General features: G+C 32.4%; 1 protein-coding gene across 1 annotated transcript; it reads right to left on the bottom strand.

Moving 5' to 3' along the window:
• Positions 1-424: 424 nt before the first annotated feature.
• LOC148276775 (UDP-glucosyltransferase 2-like) lies at positions 425-14,642 on the bottom strand. The gene is made up of 5 exons (XM_088233775.1): positions 14,326-14,642; positions 8,387-9,013; positions 7,447-7,669; positions 4,105-4,324; positions 425-813 (listed from the first exon to the last, which is right to left on the bottom strand). The coding sequence occupies exons 1-5, from the start codon at positions 14,506-14,508 to the stop codon at positions 516-518; spliced, it is 1,551 nt and encodes a 516-aa protein (XP_088089901.1). The 5' UTR covers positions 14,509-14,642; the 3' UTR covers positions 425-515.
• Between the last annotated feature and the right edge of the window lie 6,744 nt (positions 14,643-21,386).

Raw genomic sequence — 21,386 nt, 5'->3', positions numbered from 1 at the left:
ACGTTGGTATGAAAACAAATTAGACTCTCAAAAGAAATCTTAATTGTTGTAGGTTGGTACTCCTGATTTTAGGCTCTTTCGACAATAATGAGTTTGCCGACCACTGGATCAACTAAATACTTAAGGCTATATATTATATTATATTATCATTTAGTAAGCTACCGAATAAGTCTAAAAAACTTTAACTTCTAACTTTTCAATGCAAATATATGCAGATAGTAGGTAAATACCTACTATCAATATTTTCCTTCCTAATAAATATGTTTTATCTATTTCTATTTAGTTTTCAAAAAACATTTTTCAAAAATAATAAATAATTTATTACAACACGCTTTCGTGGATATTTTTGTGGTGGTAATTTCTAAAAAAACAGCAGGAACTTCAATCCATTCAGTTATAGAGATTAAAATAACAACAAAAAATATTGAAATTACATTTATTTACAATTTTACTTCTTCATTTAAAAGTTGTTTAATATTAACAACTACAACTGCTCTACAACTCTACATTACACGTTATTTATCTTTTTTGTTAGAAATCATCATGTCAATCTTCCATTTACTTTTAAAAGTATTGAAAATAAAAACTGATATTTTGATCGATACGTAAATCGCAAAGATGGCGGCGGTGACTGCAACAAAAGCGACATCTAGCAGCAGGTACTGGTACCAGGCGAGGCCGTGCGCCGCGCTGCGCAGGTGCGGCGCGCCGCCATGCCTGATGACGTACTCCAGCCAATAGATGGCGGTGTCGAGCGGATGCTGGGGCCGGTCGCGGAAAAGGCGGGAAAGGCGCTTAGCATTTTGGCGGTAACTGGAAAAAGAACGTTAGCGTCGATTACGGAAATAATTAAATGAAAATCAATGTTATATATTAATCTATTGGTTTAAAAAATTATAGTTCAAAATAATAAACCGTGAAATAAGCGGTGTTAATTGTATGACTATGGAATTAATTTTTTGGTGACGTACATGAAGTAATTTTTCAGAATAATGACAATAATAATTATATAAATGAGAAAGTTCAGTGCTACGGGAAATTGGATATAAAAAATATTTTCTTACGCGCGGTAAAAATTCATGCATTTATAATAAAAAGCATTTAATAATCAATAAAAATAATTTTTATAAAAATCAACTACTTTAAACGCCATCACTTGTTCTCCGAAATCTACCAATGATAGAGTGTAATGATAGACTTCCGGTTACCGGGAAGCCAACTCACTAATTTCAAAATCACAAAACTTAAAAAAATAATACGATAGATAAAAATGTTTTTTTTATGTTATATGATACATAAAAATATTTTTTTTAATTGGCTTTTTTTATAGTCTAATAAAAAATGACAAAATATTTTTTAAAAACTCTAAACTTCCTAATTGGCGTTATTTAATTTATAAAAAAATACATTTTGGTTACGGTTTATAAAAATACCATTTGTGTTTTCAATTTCGTCAAAGAAGAATGATAATATCAGAAATAAACCCTTCATGTAGTTTGCTAAACTCAAAGAGCTACGTTATTTATTTATTAATTTTAATTTTACTCATTTATTTTCAAATACAGGAATTAAGCTTCATTTGGTTGTATAATTTATTTCAGCTCTTTGAGTAAAAAAATCCTGTGCTGAGCTGATATGTTTTACAAAATTTTAATATAATACAAAACTAAATTTGACACTTTGGATAACAATACATTGTTTTTTTAGTATGGCTAAATTTATGAAACATACAAAAGAAAAGCAAAAAATATTATTTAAATAAATTGTTGGTAAAAATTATACAATCAACATAAGAAAAATACAAACGAATATTAAAAACAACGTATTAACAAACAATGACATAAACAAAGACCTAACTATGTTGACTAAATGGACAAACACAAACTTACTTACACTTAATGAAAAAAAATGCAATATTATCCATTTTGAAACTAGAAAAAAATGTCATTAAGTAGATGCTTACATAAATAATGAACGACTTACTAAAATTGAACATGTTAAATACTTAGGACTAACAATAGACAGACAATTAACATGGACAATTTATATCAACAATTTAATTAGCAAAGTGGCGACATTATCGAGTCTTTTTTTTTAAATCAAAAATTTTATTCCAAAAACGGAAAAAATTCTAATGTATGAAGCCTATGTAAAAACTAAAATATGTTATACGCAACTACTATGGGGAGCAGGATATCAAAATGACATAAACAGACTACAAAGACAACAAAATAAAATATTAAAGTTGGTATATGACCTTCCCTATTTAACTGCAACTAGAGAACTTTTTAAACAAACTAAGCAATTAAATATAACTGAACTTTTTCAACTAGAATCATTAAAATTTATCCATAAATTAGCCACTAATGTAATTGTAGACGAAGAACTAAAACTTGTAAAAAAATGTAGTCAACATGGACATAATACGAGAATATCAGACAAATACCATTTACAACTTTCTAAAACAAGACAAGGACAATCAAGACTAATGAACCAGGGACTGAAATTATACAATAAACTACCAGACAAAACTAAACAAAAGACTTAGACAAACTTTAAAGATGTAAAAAATATTATTTTGAACAACAGAGTATAAATGAAAAATGTATATATTATTTGATGTAAAATGAATGTAATAATCCGTAAAGGTTTATAAATAAATTTTCAAATAAAAAAAAAATAGTATAGAAATTTAAAAAATAAGATTTTCAGGCGTTGCCAAATAATTCAATAAGATGAATCTTACTCGCATAAATAAAGGTTTCAGCTCTTTAACTTCACAAACATCAACAGATTAAAGAATTAAAGGAATACAGATGTTCAAATATGGGCAGAATGGTGAATGCTACGCAGTGTGTAAAGTGGCCACTTAAACCAGCCAATGACAGGTTATAAGCCCAGTAGATGCCTAAATTTGTAAATTACCTTCTCTAAAATGTTCTTCTGTTGTAATATGTTAATATAACTATATATAAATAAATAAAATAATCCAATATATACAAAATAAACAGCAAAATAATTAAATTAATTAAAAGATATCATTAAAATTTCAAGACTGTGAAATATTTTGACGTTTGACGTCTCATACGGTTGCCGAATGTGACGTATCGCGATGTATGGTCTCGGTACTGTAAAAGCCCATTTACATGTAGACAATTTCAATTTCATTGTGTCTCAGGACTCGACCATTATCTACGTGTAAACAGCAATTTGTGCGACAAAACATTGTCCCGAGACATCGCCACCGAGACAGGCGGGGAGGATATCTCCGCAGAACGATTTCCCCCACCATCGCTCGTGGCCAATTCCCACTCAAAAAAACATTCGGGTAATTCAAAAACAGTTTTACTACAGGTCTAAAAGTCACAAAAACAATTTAAAACAACAAATAACCTAACACTCAACCTAACACTCACTTCAGCACAGTACTTCCGATAAAATATTTATACCATCGACAATATTTTTAATGTGTCCAAATGTCTGTAGACAAATAATAGATTTTACCTCACTAGGAGTTTGTGTAGATTAAAATATCGGTGTGATGGCAAAAGCGGGCATGTTTGTCATTTTTTTCCGAAGCCGACATTTTTACATTAAACATGCTAAAATCTGAAGCTTTTTCGTATGACAAAATGATCATTCTATCTAGAGGTTTTTTAAAATGAATATATTAAAATAGTATGTGCTTCATCAGTGCTTCGTACGAGAATACCACATTAACCTATCCGACTGAAAGGACTTATTTGCTTGTCCTTAACTGTTTAGAAAATGACAGATATACTTTTTTGCCATTCCAACACATCTAAGCATCGAAAACATTTTTGAAACGGTAATAATTTTTGGAGTCTAGACATTTACATGGCTTATGAACTGTCACCCAGAATGTAAAATAATTTAAGTATATAAATCTTACCCATATCAATCTCAGTAAAGATTTCAACTCTCTTACTTATTCTTAGACCATCTGATTTAAAAAAAACTTTGTAACTTCAGTCAATGGCCGTTTTCTCGCCACAGCAAAAATCCACCCGGCCCGGGGAAAAAAACATCGGGTATGTGGAGGAAGTACTTTCATTGACCCAATCTGGAAAACCGTAAACGCACCTGTTATTATTCACCATTTCCGCTATTACGTCATCCAGGACGGCGCTGGTTAAATCTTCATACTGCAGCATCAGGGCTGCGCCCTTCTCCCGCAGTCCCGCGAGATTCAGTTCCTGGTCCGCGAACATGGGGACACCCAGGACGGGCACCCCGCAGTGCATGGCTTCCTGAAGGCTGAGGAGACCTCCGTGGCTTATGAACAGCCTTATCGAGGGGTGACCTGTTAAACAGATCATCTATAAGTAAGTTTTGTAGGAGGAAAAATAGTTTTTTATTACTGTACTTTAGCTAGTCCAACCTCAATGTCACTAAGGCTAGGTCCCGTGTTATAATGAGAAGTTAACATTTATCTTCAATTTTAACTACAAAGGAAAAATTACGTTTTCTGTATGAAAAATAGAGTATATATATACATTTTTTTTAATCTAAGCAAGGTCATTCTCCGATTCTACTACTAAGGCGACATTATTGGCATATAAACCACGACCTTACCACCCTTCTATGATCTCGTCTATACAGAGTCCCCTTGTCTAATGCGACTGGCTACGGGGATTTCCTTAGATAGTTCACCGTCCACCTTTATCCTTGTTCTACACTATTGTAGTTAATATTCAGCATAGTTTAATATTATAATATCATTTACCAATACCCTAACGACAGCTTTAGTCAGGTCAACAAAGCATACAAACGCAACTTTGTTGTATTCAATAGATTTTTCTTTGATTTGGCTCATGATAATAATAGCGTCAGTTGTGGAATGATTTCTTCTGAATCCCTGTGTTACGGACTGAATTTACATTTTCTATACTAGCAACTCAAATAAGACTGTAAATATCCCGTTCCTACCCAAACCCTTTCTATTTTAAATTATTGTGCTTCTACCGTCATGTGAGCAAAACACATGTGAAAAGTTGCTTCTCTGATAAATCTTTATCATATCCTGCATCAGCATATTTTGTAAAAAGTAAAGTTAGTGTTATATGATCAGCTAAATTATACAGTTCATCAACATCTACACGATACCGGTACCCGTGCTGCAGCAATAGTGAAGAAAAGAAACAATCGGAAGAACTTTCAAAGTGAGTAACAATTTCCATACAGTCCACTAAACTCTAATTCCCTCTGTTATCAGTTGCTCAATGCCTGAAAGGCATTGAACTGACCATCCTGTTTATAATACGTTGCACTAGTCTGATTCTTATAACGCTTGTTAACAGTGTCAGTGATTTATTTTTATATACCCTTTTTCTCTCAAAACTAATTACACTAGTGTCTTTATTAGTGATTAATGGTCCCTGAATTAGACACACCGATTCGCAATAATAATTTTGGTTGCGGTTATGACCAACTTTCGCTAAAATTTTGACTTGAACCTAGAAATTTTGCAATAAATTTCATGGTCCATGAACTGACGAAGTAGGTAGGGTAATTTTTGTATTCTCAAAATTATTACGATCGAATTGCCTAATTAATTAAGATTTTAATTTACGTAAGGTACGTCAGCATACAAAAAACTATTATTATTTAAAGATAATGTTTACTACAAACGGTGATTAGGAATTTCTCTTTATTTCTTATTATTTAATGGAATACTTAACAAAATTGAATTACAATCTTAATGTTCGTAATACTACATTTTTATACCGTTTGATAAATGTATTATCTTTTCAAACAAATTATTACGCCGTTTACCCGTGCGGGTAGGTAGATCGGAAGAATGACACATAATTGTCTTTGCATACAGACCACGCCGATTGTTCCGACTTTGAGCAAGTCCTTCTTCAAGTATTTGTTGAATTTGGTCATGCTATGTCTTTCTCTGTCTTCTTCGTTTTCTGTATTCATCAACATTCGCATCATAAATCTTTTTAGCCGTTATTTCGCTGTCCATTCGCTATACATGTCCAAACCGACGCGACATTCCTTACTCGATTCTGTCGATAGTGCTAGTCGCAGACTTACATAATGCACGGATCTCAACATTTGTGCACCTATCATAAATGTAAAGTTATCCTACACATTCGCCTGGGAGATCGCATCCATATTTATACAAAACCAGTAATCTTCGTGACGTATAAATTTAAAGTTAAAATATTTATTTATTGAAACATATATACATATTATTTATTACAGCAATTGACATTCAGTTATGTTTATATTTGTTATGTATAAGTAGTAAAAGTAAAGGTACTGGTGAATTTTTATAAGCTGGCGCGTGCGCTATACTTACACATACGCATTGTGTAGTATCCGTGAATAAGCCCATGGTATGACATCGCACGGCATACGCTTTATGAAAATAATCTCTGTCTCTCTCGCGCTCAGACGCGCTTATGAGCGTGACATCGACAACTATTGCGTTATTAGTTGCTAATGATATGGTAATACAATATACACAGGATGCTTCTGCGTTCGTCTGGATTTCGCTGCGATTCTTAATAGTAAAAAAATAATAATATGTACGAGTATTAAGTTATGGATTAAAAACACAGGTTTATAAATATGTAGGTATTTTCATTTCATCGAATCATGAATAGGCTGATATATGTAGTGATGGCGCTTTCACAAAAACATTTTTAATGTACAGAATACTGATTTAAAAATCTTGATCTTGTAATTGTTATTTTTTTTTTTATATCTCTTTTAGATAAGAACGAAAAAAAAACAATTACTTAAGAAAATGTCATATATATACGAGTATATTTTTAAACAAGCATGTTTTTTATTTAATATTTTATGTTCATCATAATAATAATAAATAGAGTGCAATTAAAATGCACAGTACAAATTATATCGAGAAAATTTATAAAACAAATACGTTTATTTCTATTTTTATATATTTTTAACTTTTTAATCTTTTTTTTCTATTGAATATGTTCTGTAACTTGAATTATAAAAATAAAACTTTTATTTTATTGGTTGGTTGGAAGAAATTGCCATTTGGCAATAAGCCCGCCAATGTACAAATAACATTATGTACAAAAAGTTAAATAAATAAATAAAAATGGGGCCAACACATTCCTCAGCCTGGCAATCCCACCACACTTCCATGAATCTGGGATAAGGTTATATATCCTTGGGCCAGTATAGTAATTTTTGCGTCTGAGCCAAAAAAGTATTAACTACTCTGTAGAATCAGATCTTTATTGGAGTGTCTAGTATTATGATTATGGGAAATCGTTGGGATTTTTCCTTATTGAGATACCTGCACATATTTTTACATTTTATTCTACAACAACCGCGTTAAAATGTGTTCCCTCTCCGTTGCAATATATAATATTTCAATCCAAACCTGAAGATTACCATTTATTAATAAATATGTTTAATCAAGATTATACTTGCATAGTACAGAGAGTTGTGGAAACCAAGAGCTAGTCCTGACGTTGGAGGGCAATGGAGGAAGAGAAGTTCCATTAATTTTCCATAAAACATTTTGTTTCAGTCTTCCTAGGCTCGTGTAGAGAAGATACAATGTTTCTTCCGCCATCGTATTTGGTGCAATTATTGTACCCAAACTGAAGAAAATAACTCCGTTTTCTGAATTATTTAAAAACAATTCGATTTCCTTAAAATAAAATACTATATAATACATAATTACGAAAACCATAGATATCCAACTTTAAAACTTCAGTCTCACAGGAATTACATGTTTTTAACCATTCAATTTATATTAATTTGTTTGCTCTTATTTGTTTCTTAAGTTAGCTTATTTTTTATCAAATTACATACATAAAATTATACATTTATACAAAGTTGCTTCGACTATCTAACTAGGGTTATTTACCCCGTTCCAAGCCAGTAAAAATATTTGCATATAAAAACAGTAATCAATATATAGAAAAAATAAATAAAGGCAGTGATAGTGAAAATAAAGTAAAAATTATATTGTTTTACAAAACATAGTAAAAAACACAGCAAAAATTTAGTTAAAATCGTATTTAAAAACCCTGTAAAATATATTGTAAAAACAAAATACATAGAAGAAGGCAACTATTCGTTTTTTAAATACTTCATTTTTGAAAATTTTATTCGTTCTAAAAATTAATTTTAATGTGCCAATATGTATTCTTGCTTATACTGGTTATCGTTGTTTCGATTTTGACAGGGTTTAAAGAACACCTGTATATATTTCTACCGACATATTGAAACCATTCAATAAATTCTGTAATGTGTTTTTTTTTTATGAGAAAAATAAAATATGAATCAGTTACTTTTTTCTTAAGAAGCATTAAACCTGAGGTGTTATTTAGAAACTAAAGACCAAGAATTGCATTATATTTACCCTCGGGAGGGATGGCAAAGTCTTCGGTATATGAAGACCTCCTACTTCCACCATCTGCGGCACAGTCGGCCTTATTTGATTGACGCTGAAATGGCTGTTCGTTAGGATCATGCTGAAGTTCTTGGAAAGACTCCGCAAAGGAGGCAACGGTCCGAATGTGGCGTCTACCAAATCTTGCGACTCCCAATTCGACTTCACTTCATACAGCATCTTGGCGTACGCCGTTAAGAGAGTATTGTAGAATCTGCTAAAAAAGTCCATTTTCTCTGTGAAAGGGAAAAAATAGAGCGGGGTGTACGCCGTGTTTTCTGGAAGAGCCACCATGTCATTTACCCAGGGCAGCGGTGTACTGGATACGAGACCAACGCTCGGTATTTCTAATTCATGAGCTATGCTCAGTAAACAGTCACTCCCGAAAATTTCCACAACGAACAGGTCGAAAGAACCCCTTTTCACTATATTTAATAACTCGGGATGCTTTAAAGCCCATTGGCAACTCTCCGTGGCAATTTCTAAGACGTTTGAGAGGCTCCCTAAACGTGACATGTTGATGAAAAAACTTACGTCCACCTTAGGGAGAGAGTATCCAGAGATGTCCACCTCTTCAAAGTTTTTTCGCGTTGAATTCTGAAATAATAACAATTAGCAGTTAGTATATAAACCAAATGAAGATTTAAATTTATTGCGACAGAGAGGGAAAACATTTTTGAGAAGGGAATATAAAAGTCTAGGCATTTACAGGGCTTATGACCTGTGATTGGTTCAGCCGGATAAATCTTACCCACATGATTATGGTTTTAGCTCTTTTACATCACACCCCTGTCCGTAGAACTTGTCAATCTGTACTCTTCGACATTCCTAACTCAATGACTAATTATATGAAAAATAGCAGTCTTCGAATAATACAGATTACCTATAATGACAGTTTTAGTGACATCGACATATTACATTATAAATACCACATTTTTTGTTATTATATTACATTATAAATATCACAATCTGTTAAAGACATTAAAAATTTTCCTGCTTGACTTTTAACTTTTAATTTGACTTTTAATTTTAGCTTTCAATTATAACTTTTTAATTTAAATTCTTAATTTTAACTTTTAATTTTAACTTTTAATTTAAACTTTTTATTTTTACTTTTAATTTCAACTCTTAATTTATACTTATTCATATGCACATCTACTACCTGCATTAAAATTAGAATTTTGAATTAGAATTAATTGTTGTTGGTTGTGAATTTTTACAAAGAAATATAAATATTCATTGAAGCAGAGAGAGAGGAAGGAAAGTAGAGTTGGAGCCATATAATGTCTTCTCCCTTTTATGTACTTTTTATTTAATATTCATATGTTTATTTTTTTAGAATTAAATTTAAATCATAAATTTTTGTTTTTGTTAGAATATTTTGAATCACAAAAATTAATTTCATGGTGTTTTCATTACATTTTTGGTTTAATTATGTATTCGATAATCGTTTTAAAAAAAAACCTTTTTTTTAAGAATAATATTTTTTTGTAATTTTTTTACTTTTGTGGTATCGTTTTAGCAAAATATCTCTAAACACGAGAATTCTAAAACATCAGAGAGGTAGCAAGTTTTAACATTATGCAAAAATTGTTGGTAAATATTATACATTCCATTTTCCATTTTGAAACATTTATAGTGCTATTTTTTTTATTGAAAAAAATAATGATTAGTTCATAAAATATGTTACAATTCAGGGGCCTTATGCTGGACTCATTCGTCTTAAGAATCGCAAACGACTTACATATGTAAATTTACATGGGACATTATTCATGAACCACACATGCGAATGAAGTCGATCGAAAACCGGTCGAATTTATCTCGAGTGCCCTAAAGCACTCGACATTGATAATCGAATGCCACATCGTACCTTCAGCTGTCAAACTATCTTCGTATAAAACGGTCACCATTAATCTTTAAATGACGAGTATTTCAACTTCATTTTGACATGTATGTGAAAATTAACAAAAGTGATTGTTTTTGCGACGTTGGTGTATCGAAAAATGTGCAAATCTATGGTTCTTTCCAATCGCTTCTAAAATGTAACACGATTTTTAATTATTTTATTCGTCGTCGATGTCAAAATATATTTCAAATATACGTGTAAGTAATAAGCTTTTAAAATCTATTAAACGTATAGGTATTACATATTTCGTATAACATGTCAATGTATATTATACCGAGCCAACAATAATTTTAAATATTGCTGTTGAGACAGTTTTAGTGACATCGATTACTGAGGTAAAACATTTTATTTTGTGACAAACATACCTACAAAAAATACCAAAAGGAGCAATTTTAATGAGAAACAAAATATATACGAGTACATCGAAATAAAATTGAAGTTTAAAAGTGACACAAAAGCCATATAGATAAATTCGTACTTTTAAGATTTGCAACTTTTTCATCCGCTTTATAATTAAATGGTCGAAGATTTTTCAAGAATACCAATTTGACAAAGCAATCGAGATGACCACTCGACTATTGTCGGGTGAATAACAAAACGTCGCGTCTTTCCAGCTAAGGCCCCTGAAAATATATTAATCAAGATAGATTACACAGAACACAAAAGTAGTTTTTCCTTATTTAACAAATTGTTGTTTCCGTAACGAATCAAGGTTTGTGTTAATTTATTATGATGAAAATCCATCACGCTATTTGTATTATTTCATCTTTATTCCTTACCAATTCTATATTTCTTTTGCATACGCTGAGGTCTCTTGTCTGCCTCAAGGCGACCCAGTCGGGATCTCTAGTTCGCAGGTGAAAAAATAGCCAGTTTCGATGATATCAAGAGGTGTCATAGCAATTTGAGGAGTCAGAAGACTAGGATGGACCACATTCAGCAAATTATCCAATATTCAGAAGTATCCCAATACACCTGGAGAAAAAAGTGTTCGACACATGCGGACTCCCTGTTCTCACTTATGGGTTCGAAACATCACCCATTAAAATCGCAAGAGGAATAAATGGATCAGAGAAAGTAGCAAAATTACGCATGTGGGAAAAATAATTGCGGAACTGAAGTGGAATTAGGCGGGTTATGTTTCTCCGATGTCGGACGGTAGATGGACAAATACAATAATTGACCGGAGGCCGAGAACAGGACGCAGAAGTCTGAGAAGGCCCCAGACCAGATGGTCCGATGACATCAGAAGAGTTGCAGGTCCAAAGCGCCAAAGGGTGGTAGCTGACTGGGAATTGTGGATGTCCAAACGGGAGGCCTCTGTTTACCACTGGACTCAAGAAGAAGGCTGAGTAAGTAAGTAAGAGCAGTTTGATGAATAGATACCTATTTGAACATAGTTTCTCTGTCAATCCAATCACTCGCAGATGCCTCCCCGATACTGTGTGAAAAAGACAACTGCACGTCAGACTGATTATGCCTATCTAAAATCGACAAAATCGAGGTCTCGTATTCACGATTTCCGCACCCTAAAACTGAACTGATTGATTTTTTTTTAAGAAAGAGTATCAGAAAAATTTTCGTGTCAGCTATCAACTGAGATGGATATTTTCTCATCATCACTATGGCTGCATCGTCTGCGTGGCATGTGATGTTAACGACCTTATTTTCCTCAGTAGTTTCACCACTTTCTTCATTTTTAAAAGCGTTTTTTTATTTATATTTATTCTACTTGTATAAGAAAGGATTTTTGGCGTATATATTGTGCTATATTTAGTTTAAAGGTGCTAAACTTGCTTTGTTTCTTTGTTGTTCTCAATATGTGTGTATTTTTTTAAAATGTTAATTTCATTTCATTTCATTTCATTTCATTTTTTTTGCACCACAACAGGCCAGGAGGCCCAATTATAGTGGTGAATTACACTACAAAACAACCAGGCTTGAAAAAAATCACATTTAATTTTTGTGTTCTCACCGGGAATCGAACCCGGAACCTTCCGTGCGTGAGTCAAGCGTCTTGACCACTACACCACGGAGGCCGTTAATATTATTTATGTCTTCAATTGAGTTGTTGTAACTCCCCGGAAAGTAATTCAATATATTATACCTGTAAAATACTTTGTGTTATATAATTTATAAATAACAATAAAAAAATAAATGAAAAAATGTGTTTTTCAAAAATATTTGTCATGTTTATATTGTTAACTGAAATATTTTACAGTTTATTTGATGTTTATGTGATTGGAGTATCAATAGATGCTGATGGGAAAATAATGATGATGATTCTACAACATTTTATTACAATACTTTATATATAGTATAAATAATAAAATTAAGTAAATATATTACAACAGATATGAGGAATATTTTGGAAAAGGATAATGGAAATCGGGGCATTTAGTGGGCTGGTTTAAGTGGCCACATTACACATTGTGTAACTTTCACCATTCTGACGGTGTTTAAACATCCACATTCCGCCAATTCTTCCATCGGTTGATTTTTGTAAAATTAAAAACTGGAAACCTCTATTGATGCGGGTGAGATTTGACGTAGGCAGAATGGTGAAAGTTACACAGTGTGTAAAGTGACCACTTAAAACAACCAATGACAAGTAAACCCTGTAAATGCCTAAACTTCCATTTTGCTTCTTTAAAGTGTTCCTCACCTCTGTTGTTATATATTAATCTTGATAACTCCCTAGGGGATTGTATCCAGTCTTTATCTACAAAGATTTAGACAAACTAAAAATATATATAATCTTACAAAATATTATAAAAGTTTCAGACTAAAAAATATTATAAAAGATTCGTACTGAAAAATATTATGAAAGTTTCATACTGAAAAATAATATAAAAGTTTTTCTTTCATTTGAAGGATGCAGGATATAAAGGATGGATGTATATTTATGTATTTTAAACAAATAATGTCATCTGACGGCGGTTCACGCGATCTACATAATTAACTGTTTATTAAAATTTGGCGTAAAGACTCTAGTTTCCAAGATAATTGGACAAGAAAAAAATGCATACATGAGATAAAAGGTAAATGTCAGTTAAGTACTGGAAATATGACCACAATTTGATATTAATTTAAAGCATTTTAGATTACATAAAACAGTATGGGCGTTCCTTTATATTTACAAGTTTATTTTAATGTCCAAGAGGTTTGAAAACTTAAAAACGTCATCTCAAAACTTATTTTTTTGATTTTCATCCTTTATATCCTGTAGCCTTCATTTGTATTCGTCATTGCCTTTTTGCTCCTTATGGTGCTTAGGGCACTGCATTGGTACACCGATCGCAGTGTATGTCCAGGGGGTTATGAGATATTCTAGTGTAAAAACACCTTTTTATAGAAAATAAAAGACGAGTGATGCTTTAATCCACAAATTTGGAAGTATGGATAGAGAATTCAAAATTATATGAGAGTAAACTAAATTGAATTATTTTTGTCTTAAAGATCATTAACAAATTGTTTCAGGTTAACCATCTTCGAGACTGGTATTTGGAATTCAATGTATTTATACAAAACAGAGGTATGGATAGAAAATTGAAAATTATATGAGAGTAAATTAAATTTAAATATTTTTGTCTTAAGTATCATTAACAAAGTGAACCAGGTTAACTAATGAGGTGAGAATACCTTTTTAAACAAATATTTCATGTCAACCATGTCGGGAATCGAACCCGAGACCTCTTGCATTGTAGGCAAACGCGCTGAACTTCACACTTAAAATATTTTATAAACTCGTCGCTTCAGATTGTTTTTGTCCAACATACCAAAACACAAATCTGCAGATATAGAGCTTAATTTTTTTTACGAAAGAGGCATAAATAAATTGACCACAACTCAAGACAAGATTCCTTAAAAAAACTCCTTAAAAATAAAATATTTTTTTAAATTTTATAAATGAAGGTTTTCTCAGAATTCAATTTCGTTAAAAATGGTATGTTGGACAAAAACAAACTAAAGCGACGAACTCTTAAAAGTGCTTAAAACTGACCTCAACAAAATAAGATGCCACTGTCATCTGATGTCCCCTTTCAGCCAAAGCCTTCATCAAAGTTCCATACATGGCATAGTGACTCCTGGTTTCTGTCGGAAATATTCCTAAAATTCTTGCAGAATAACTCAATCGAAATAGCAAAACAACAAATACAAACAAAAACTGCAATCTTAGCGCCATAGTTAAAAAAATAATAAATAAATATCACTTATCACAACAAAACAATTTAAAGATTAGATGCCCATTTTGATAGCTGATCGCGTAAATACAATAAATGAATTTAATATATAAATGGTTTGAGTTTGTGTACAGAAGGGCATACGCGGGTACCGTGGAATAAGTTCTGCTAACTACTAAATCACTGATATCTGTCAATACAAATCGTACTAACAAAGTCAGGGGTACTTCTGAAGCGGTTCGCGGATAAATCATACCTTCACGCCTTTAGCACACCGAGACGCGGAAGCGAAACGAAACGGACCGAACGCGTATCTTACGGTTCGGCGTCAGTTTCAGTGCCGAACAGCGTCGTAGCTAAGGGCTGGCGAGGCGGGCGGCTGCGGCGCTCATGACTAGCTACGACGCTGGTGCCGAATACTGCTTTTATTGCCAAAAAATAATAATACGTACTTGACAGGCGTAAGACGGCTGACAGGGAAATTGGCGTCGCGGGATTGATTCCCGCCAGTTGTTAGAAAAAAGTTGTGATGTATTTTTCAGAATTTCGTTCTATATCCCCTCTTTCCACCTGCTGACAAGCCTCTTAAATAGAAGCGTAGCGGGTTGTAAAAAAAAAAAAGAAAAATGATTGCATAAAAATATTCCTAGCTAACAGCTTCACTAAATATATTACAATGAAAAAAACACCTCCAATATATTACAATGAAATAATTTAGTTTTTTTGTATTTGCCACTTTGTTTATAATTTAAGAACCAGTTTTGGCAAAATACTAAACCTTCTTCGGGGTTAATTACAAACTAACATAACATAAAATTTACACAGGGAGGGTAGAGTGGGGTTAGCTAAGGGAGAAGAGACGGCTTGAAGGGGCTTTGAAAGATGGTGCTTCAAATATTAATTAAAAAAATTAAAACAAAAATACCCTTTCTAAGGTACATGTAATATTAAATTAATTTTATTGAATTAGACGGTCAAGGAAATTATGGAGTCCGGAAGCGGAGAGTCACGGTGTTGAGTAGCAACTGAAGTGGTGTTGAAGCTGGAATGAATTTTTGTAGCACTGTGTACCCGTTATATACAGCGCGGAACGGCCTTCCCGGCTAGTGAGCGCGCGCGAGGAGGGGGGGTAAGCGCACTCTGAACGACTCCTTCCCACTCGATCCGCCCGCCAGCAACATAAAAAGCGAGCACACACGATCGCTCCCCGGAAAACAACATTGCAATTTACAATAAACTATAAATATAAATGAGTTATTATTCTAGATTTTCCTGGTGCTGAGTGATCACTGATGACTCCCCATAGGTAGAATTAGAGATGATTCATAATAATGCAAATAATCTAATGCATTCAATTACTAAATTTATTTGAATGAAACTCCGAATGCAGAAATTCATAATTTATTTTATTTTATTTTTGTGTTATTTTATTTATTTCGAATACAAAAAGATGAACAGGTAAATGATTATAAATAGAAACTATAAAAAATGTATATATAAAAATAGTACAGCCTGCCATCCAACAATATGTATTCACTTAATTATACGAAAACAAAGCGACGACGGTTTTTACCTCAGAGTAATAATGCGTGAACCTATGGCACATTATTACTCTGAGGTTTTTACCATATAAAAAATAAATATACTGGGCCTTACCCATAAACTTAGCATAAAGTTATACTTAAGTATAGTGGTAAAACTCGGATGGGAATACCATCCTTGTTATAGTGGTAGAATAAGGTTGGTGGTTCCATCCGAATTATACCACTTTACTTAGGCGTAACTTTACGCTTAGTTTATGAGTAAGACTCACTAGGTATTAAAATGAAAGGACAAGGATAAAACGAGGATATAGTGGGAAGGAAAAGACGGAAATTGATGAGGAGTGGTGAAGGATGAATGACGGAAAGTAGGAGTGGAAAATTGCATTTGACTTAATGACAAAAAGCAAAAAAAGAGACAAATCGTATATTCTCTGTTATTCTGAATCAAGCCTATTATAGTTCTTAAAATATAGCTTGATTAGAATGACAGCGGTCAAACTAATTTCATTAGTGATGGGAAATTACTGATCACTGATCAAATCGATTTTATCAGTTATTTCATGCAATCATGAAACTCTGTTTCAAAAATTGATTTATCTGGTAATCAAATTTATTGTTTACAATTTTGTACAGCAAGATCTGATCGAAAGTATCTCTTCTGTATGTTAATAAATTAAGGTTACGAAATTTTAAAGAAGCATGTAATTTGGAAAATGAAAATTAAATTTTTATTCTACTTGTTTCGTGAATTATTTTTGAACACTCAATTCTATTAATATTGCATTTTTAAACAGGGGACCAGATAGCAGTGCAATATTCAAGACGGTGGCGCATGTATGTTATGAACAGCATTATAAATGTATCTTAGTTATTATTATTTGAAGTATGTGTTTATTCAATTCAACTCAATTTTTAAACCCGTTATCTTCCGTAATCTTGGGGGGAAGGGGCAGTTACCAGATCTTGGTAAATTGTATATTCTGTAGCCACCCTCCCTGTATTTATAAATTTTGAAGCTAACTTTTCTTAGAAATCGATAAATTCATTCAATTTTTTTCATCTCTAGGTAGAAAATATGTTTTATATAAGGGGAGTGATTTCAATACTTACAAGCACCGGGTCCCTATCTAATTATTTAATTTATAGCTATAATTATATCGCGGCGTTACGTCGGTAACATACGATTATCCAACATGGATTGTTTTAATTCACGGTCAAATCATTTTTCTCAGCGTGATCATTGCATGCTGCTGATTCGCTCAGCATGTGTACATACATATGCATAGATACATTCAGGCATAGGTGAAGCATAATATAGCGTAATTATATCGTCCTTGTTCAGATTGATGAGTAGGTAAGTAGTAAGTAGACATATATATAATATATATATCTATCTACAAGACTCCGATTACAATGGAAATTTAACACAACTTTCTTCAATTGTCTATAAATAAAAATCGAACTATTTTTTTTTGTTTGATTGTCTAAAAATAAATAAGTTAAAAGTCACATCAAAACGCCCAAAATTAGACGTATGTTATAAATATGTTATAAAACAAGTATGAAAAAATTTCCGCAGAATTTTTGAGTAAGCTGCACAAATCCATGCCAAGACGAATAAATAGTGTGATAAAGGCCAAGGGCGCTCATACAAAATATTAATGTTGTTCTAATTATATAATAAATATTTTTGAAAGATGCGTTAGGTTGTCCGAAACTACGTTTGAAAGACCAAGAGGGGGAGTTGGTCAAAGGAATGCATGAATCGAGATAAAGAAGACATTTTAGAAGAGAGAAAAGGATATAAACTAGCTGCAAGATTATATTCAATTCCTCAAACTACTTTGGAGCGAAAAGTTATGTTGGCCAGGCAAAATAATAACAGGATAGATAAGGTGAAGGTTCTTTTGGGTCCTAAACATACAGTTTTTAATGAAAATGAAGTAGCCATCGAAACGATCAAGACGTAACTCTTCTTCCATAAATGATGAAGATGATACAGAGTGCCTGTTTTGTAGAGGGTCATACGTTGAGTCAAATAAAGGCTGGATAGCGTGTCAAATGTGCCAGAGCTGAGCACACTGTTCATGTGCTGGAGTAGACGAAAAAAACCAAGACACCATCCTTGTCTGTCCTAGTTGCGAACCGCAGTAGGCGGATAATTACGACTGTTTTTAATTGATTTATTTTACTAGTTTGTTTAGCTTTTTTTTAGTTTTTTTGTAACAAGTTTGTTAGATTAAAGATCAAAGTTTATAAAAAAAAAATTTTTTAAAGGAATTTGTATAAAATTATAAGTATAAGTATAAAGTATAATTCCTTAGAATATGTTCATGTACTTGTAATTTTCTCAAACTAAACGTTTTGGGTAGGTAGGAGGGAATTGCCTTAAGGCAATATGCCCTTATATTTATATTTATTGGATATGTATATAAAGTGTAAAATAAAATAAATATGTCTTAATTCTTAGTGAAAGCAGTGGATTTCAATGCAATAAAAAAAATCGTAAACACAAAAATAAAAACTTTGTGGCTTAGTTTTATAATCTAAAAACAAACAATAAAAAAATAACCGAGTTGTGGTCCCGTGGCTAGGTTACAAACTCACGGATCAAAGGTCCGAAGTTCGAACCCCATTCCACCGCAATTTGATTCCCATTTTCTAATAGTGAGTTATTTACAACTCGTTGAAAATGGCCACCAAAATTGAAATATTAGTGTAAATTATAAGAACGCCAATATATATTTAAAAAAAATATGTATATATGTATAAGGGTGTTCTTTAAACCCTGTCACATCCGGAAACCACGATGATCAGTATGGGCAAGAAGACATAGCTCTCTCTTCAATCCATGCCTCATGTCTGAGGATGGTGATTACGCCTGACTCCAGGCATGGCTCGTATGTAAACAGTCTCCCTCCATTTGGAATGGTCTTGTGCTCTTCTATAGGCATTCGTCAGTGATGATTCTGATAATTCAGTGACTGTGCCGCTCCATCTTGTCAAGAAGAATTATAAGCATTTTAAAAAAATATTTAGAGTGAAGAAATGTTTTCAAAATAAAATATTTAAAAAAACCAAATAGTTGCTTACTTCTGCAGGGGAGAAGCGAGGGGGGGCGGCCGTGCGGTTGACGGTGTATCAGACTCCCCCCTCCTCATTTCTTCTCTGCTGAAATATTTTTTTCTTAATTGATCTGGGTGTTGTGGTGAATTTTTCATTACCTCCTTCCATATCCCCTCTTTCCCACCTGCTGACAAGCCTTTAAAATAGAGGCTTAGCGGGTTATTCCTCTTTTAAAAAAAGTAAGCAACCATTTGTTTTTTTAATATTTTATTTTTGTAAATTTTATTCGTTCTAAAATTTTTTTTTAATGTGCCGACATGTCTTCTTGCTCATACTGATCATCGTGGTTTCGGTTTAAAGAACACCTGTATATCATGCATACCAGATTATAGGATGTATTTATGATCAGCGTGCAGGTGGGACATGTTCGTGATTTTTTGCACTATTTATTGCAAATTATTTGTGGAAGTTCAATGTAATTAATTAAAAAAATTAAAAAACTAAGTACACTTGAAATAACGTGCTACCAGTTTCGTCGTTTCGCAACACCCATCTTTTATATATTTTATATTTTTTCATTCGTTTTTTTTATTTTTAAACAGTTAATTACCACGGGGAATAATGTTTATAAATAGTTTATTTTGTCTTTATGATGTTTTTATTTTGAACGTTTGTAGAATATGTACATATAAAAAATGTCCTCCTTATCAGCAAAATAATATAATAATGTTTTACTATTATAAATGCTCATGTAGGCATTTCATTTAATAATAAAATAAAAATGTACTTAAAAAATTCTCGACATTTATTGAATAATCACTTAATCTCATTAAAATAATTGTATTTAAAGAATTCTCAAGATTCATTGTTTAATCACGAAGTATGTTATTTATTTATTTTTAGATTTATTATTATTTACCTATCCAAATATTACAATTTGGTGGCAATTTTCAACCTTTCTACAATCGTAGCTATTGTTTTTATATATTTGCATATAAACTACAGTGGAAGTAGAAAAACATTCATCGTCGAACCCTGATCTGAACCTGCTGGCGCATAGGGCAATGCATTGGTAAATGCTTACAGAAATGCATGCGTTACAGAAAGCTAAGGTGATTTTAGTGTTTTTATTTCCTTTTTACTCGTAGTAAAAATACAATTATGTCTAGTCCATTTGAAACATATTGCAGACATATTTAGACAAACAATATTAGAAGATATGGAATCTCAATGTGAACACTTGCATCTGCAGTGTGATGCTGACCGCTCTCTAGGGGGTAGGGAAAGCATTGCTATCACGTAATTTTTGTATTAACGTGTATTGGGTAGGTAGGAAGAAATTGCCTTAAGGCAATATGCCCGGCCTTACGTGTATATGTATATAAAGTGTCAAATAAATAAATAAATAGTTATATATTACGTAAATTGGGTGATAGCAAATCGTTCGAAATTATTTTTGACTGACATTGACTTTTGACGTTATTATTATTTATTATTTATTTTAAAGAAACAAACAGTTGATAATAATATAGTAACATTAAAAAAAATACAGTTTAAAGATAGACCAGCAAAGTTTCTAAATAAGAATCATACATATCATTAAATTGTGTTACAACAAAAGGGTGTGTTTATGTGTATTTGTATGAGAGTAAGTGTAGATGTGTGTTTATATGTATTAGTGCAGGAGTAAGTGTTCAGGTGTGTGTAAGTGTGAGCATCATTAAATATTAAGTGGGATCGTATCGCAGCCAAAAATAAGGAGTCTTAATTTATTTTTAAATAAATTAAGGGGCATGTAAAATATATCTATAGATGAAAAAAAAGCATTATAGTTAGAGCAAGAACGATAATAAACACGTTATTTACATTGGCATATATGTACTTCGTTCTTCTTCTTCTTCGCTTTTTAATGGCCTTTTCACCTCTCAATATACATTAGAAGGAGCATTAAGCACCCACCCAACTTGTGTTTCATTCAAATTAAGTGCTGGAACTCAACATGTAGTCAGTAAATGTGAAGCATCGTAAAAAGGCGTGAAATATAGCTTTGAATTATGCACAGTAAACTGGCATAGACAGCTAATGAAAATAACTTGAAATAACAAAAATTAATATTTCTTACTTTCCAAAACTAAAAAAATTAGATCTCTTCTTCAGACTCGGATATTCACGAAAGTAATACACTTACTTGAGAGGCACGGGTGTCTCCAGCTGTGGCTCGACCGAGTTGGCTGGAACGGCGAGCGCAGTGGCGCCATATACGAGAGAAT

Source organism: Micrasema longulum, unplaced genomic scaffold (assembly GCF_059751315.1).
Source record: "Micrasema longulum isolate JH-2025_06_02 unplaced genomic scaffold, ASM5975131v1 h1tg001149l, whole genome shotgun sequence".
Lineage (NCBI taxonomy): Eukaryota > Metazoa > Arthropoda > Insecta > Trichoptera > Brachycentridae > Micrasema > Micrasema longulum.
The sequence above is the reverse complement of the archived record's forward strand: the minus strand, read 5'-3'. Positions and strand labels throughout refer to the sequence as shown.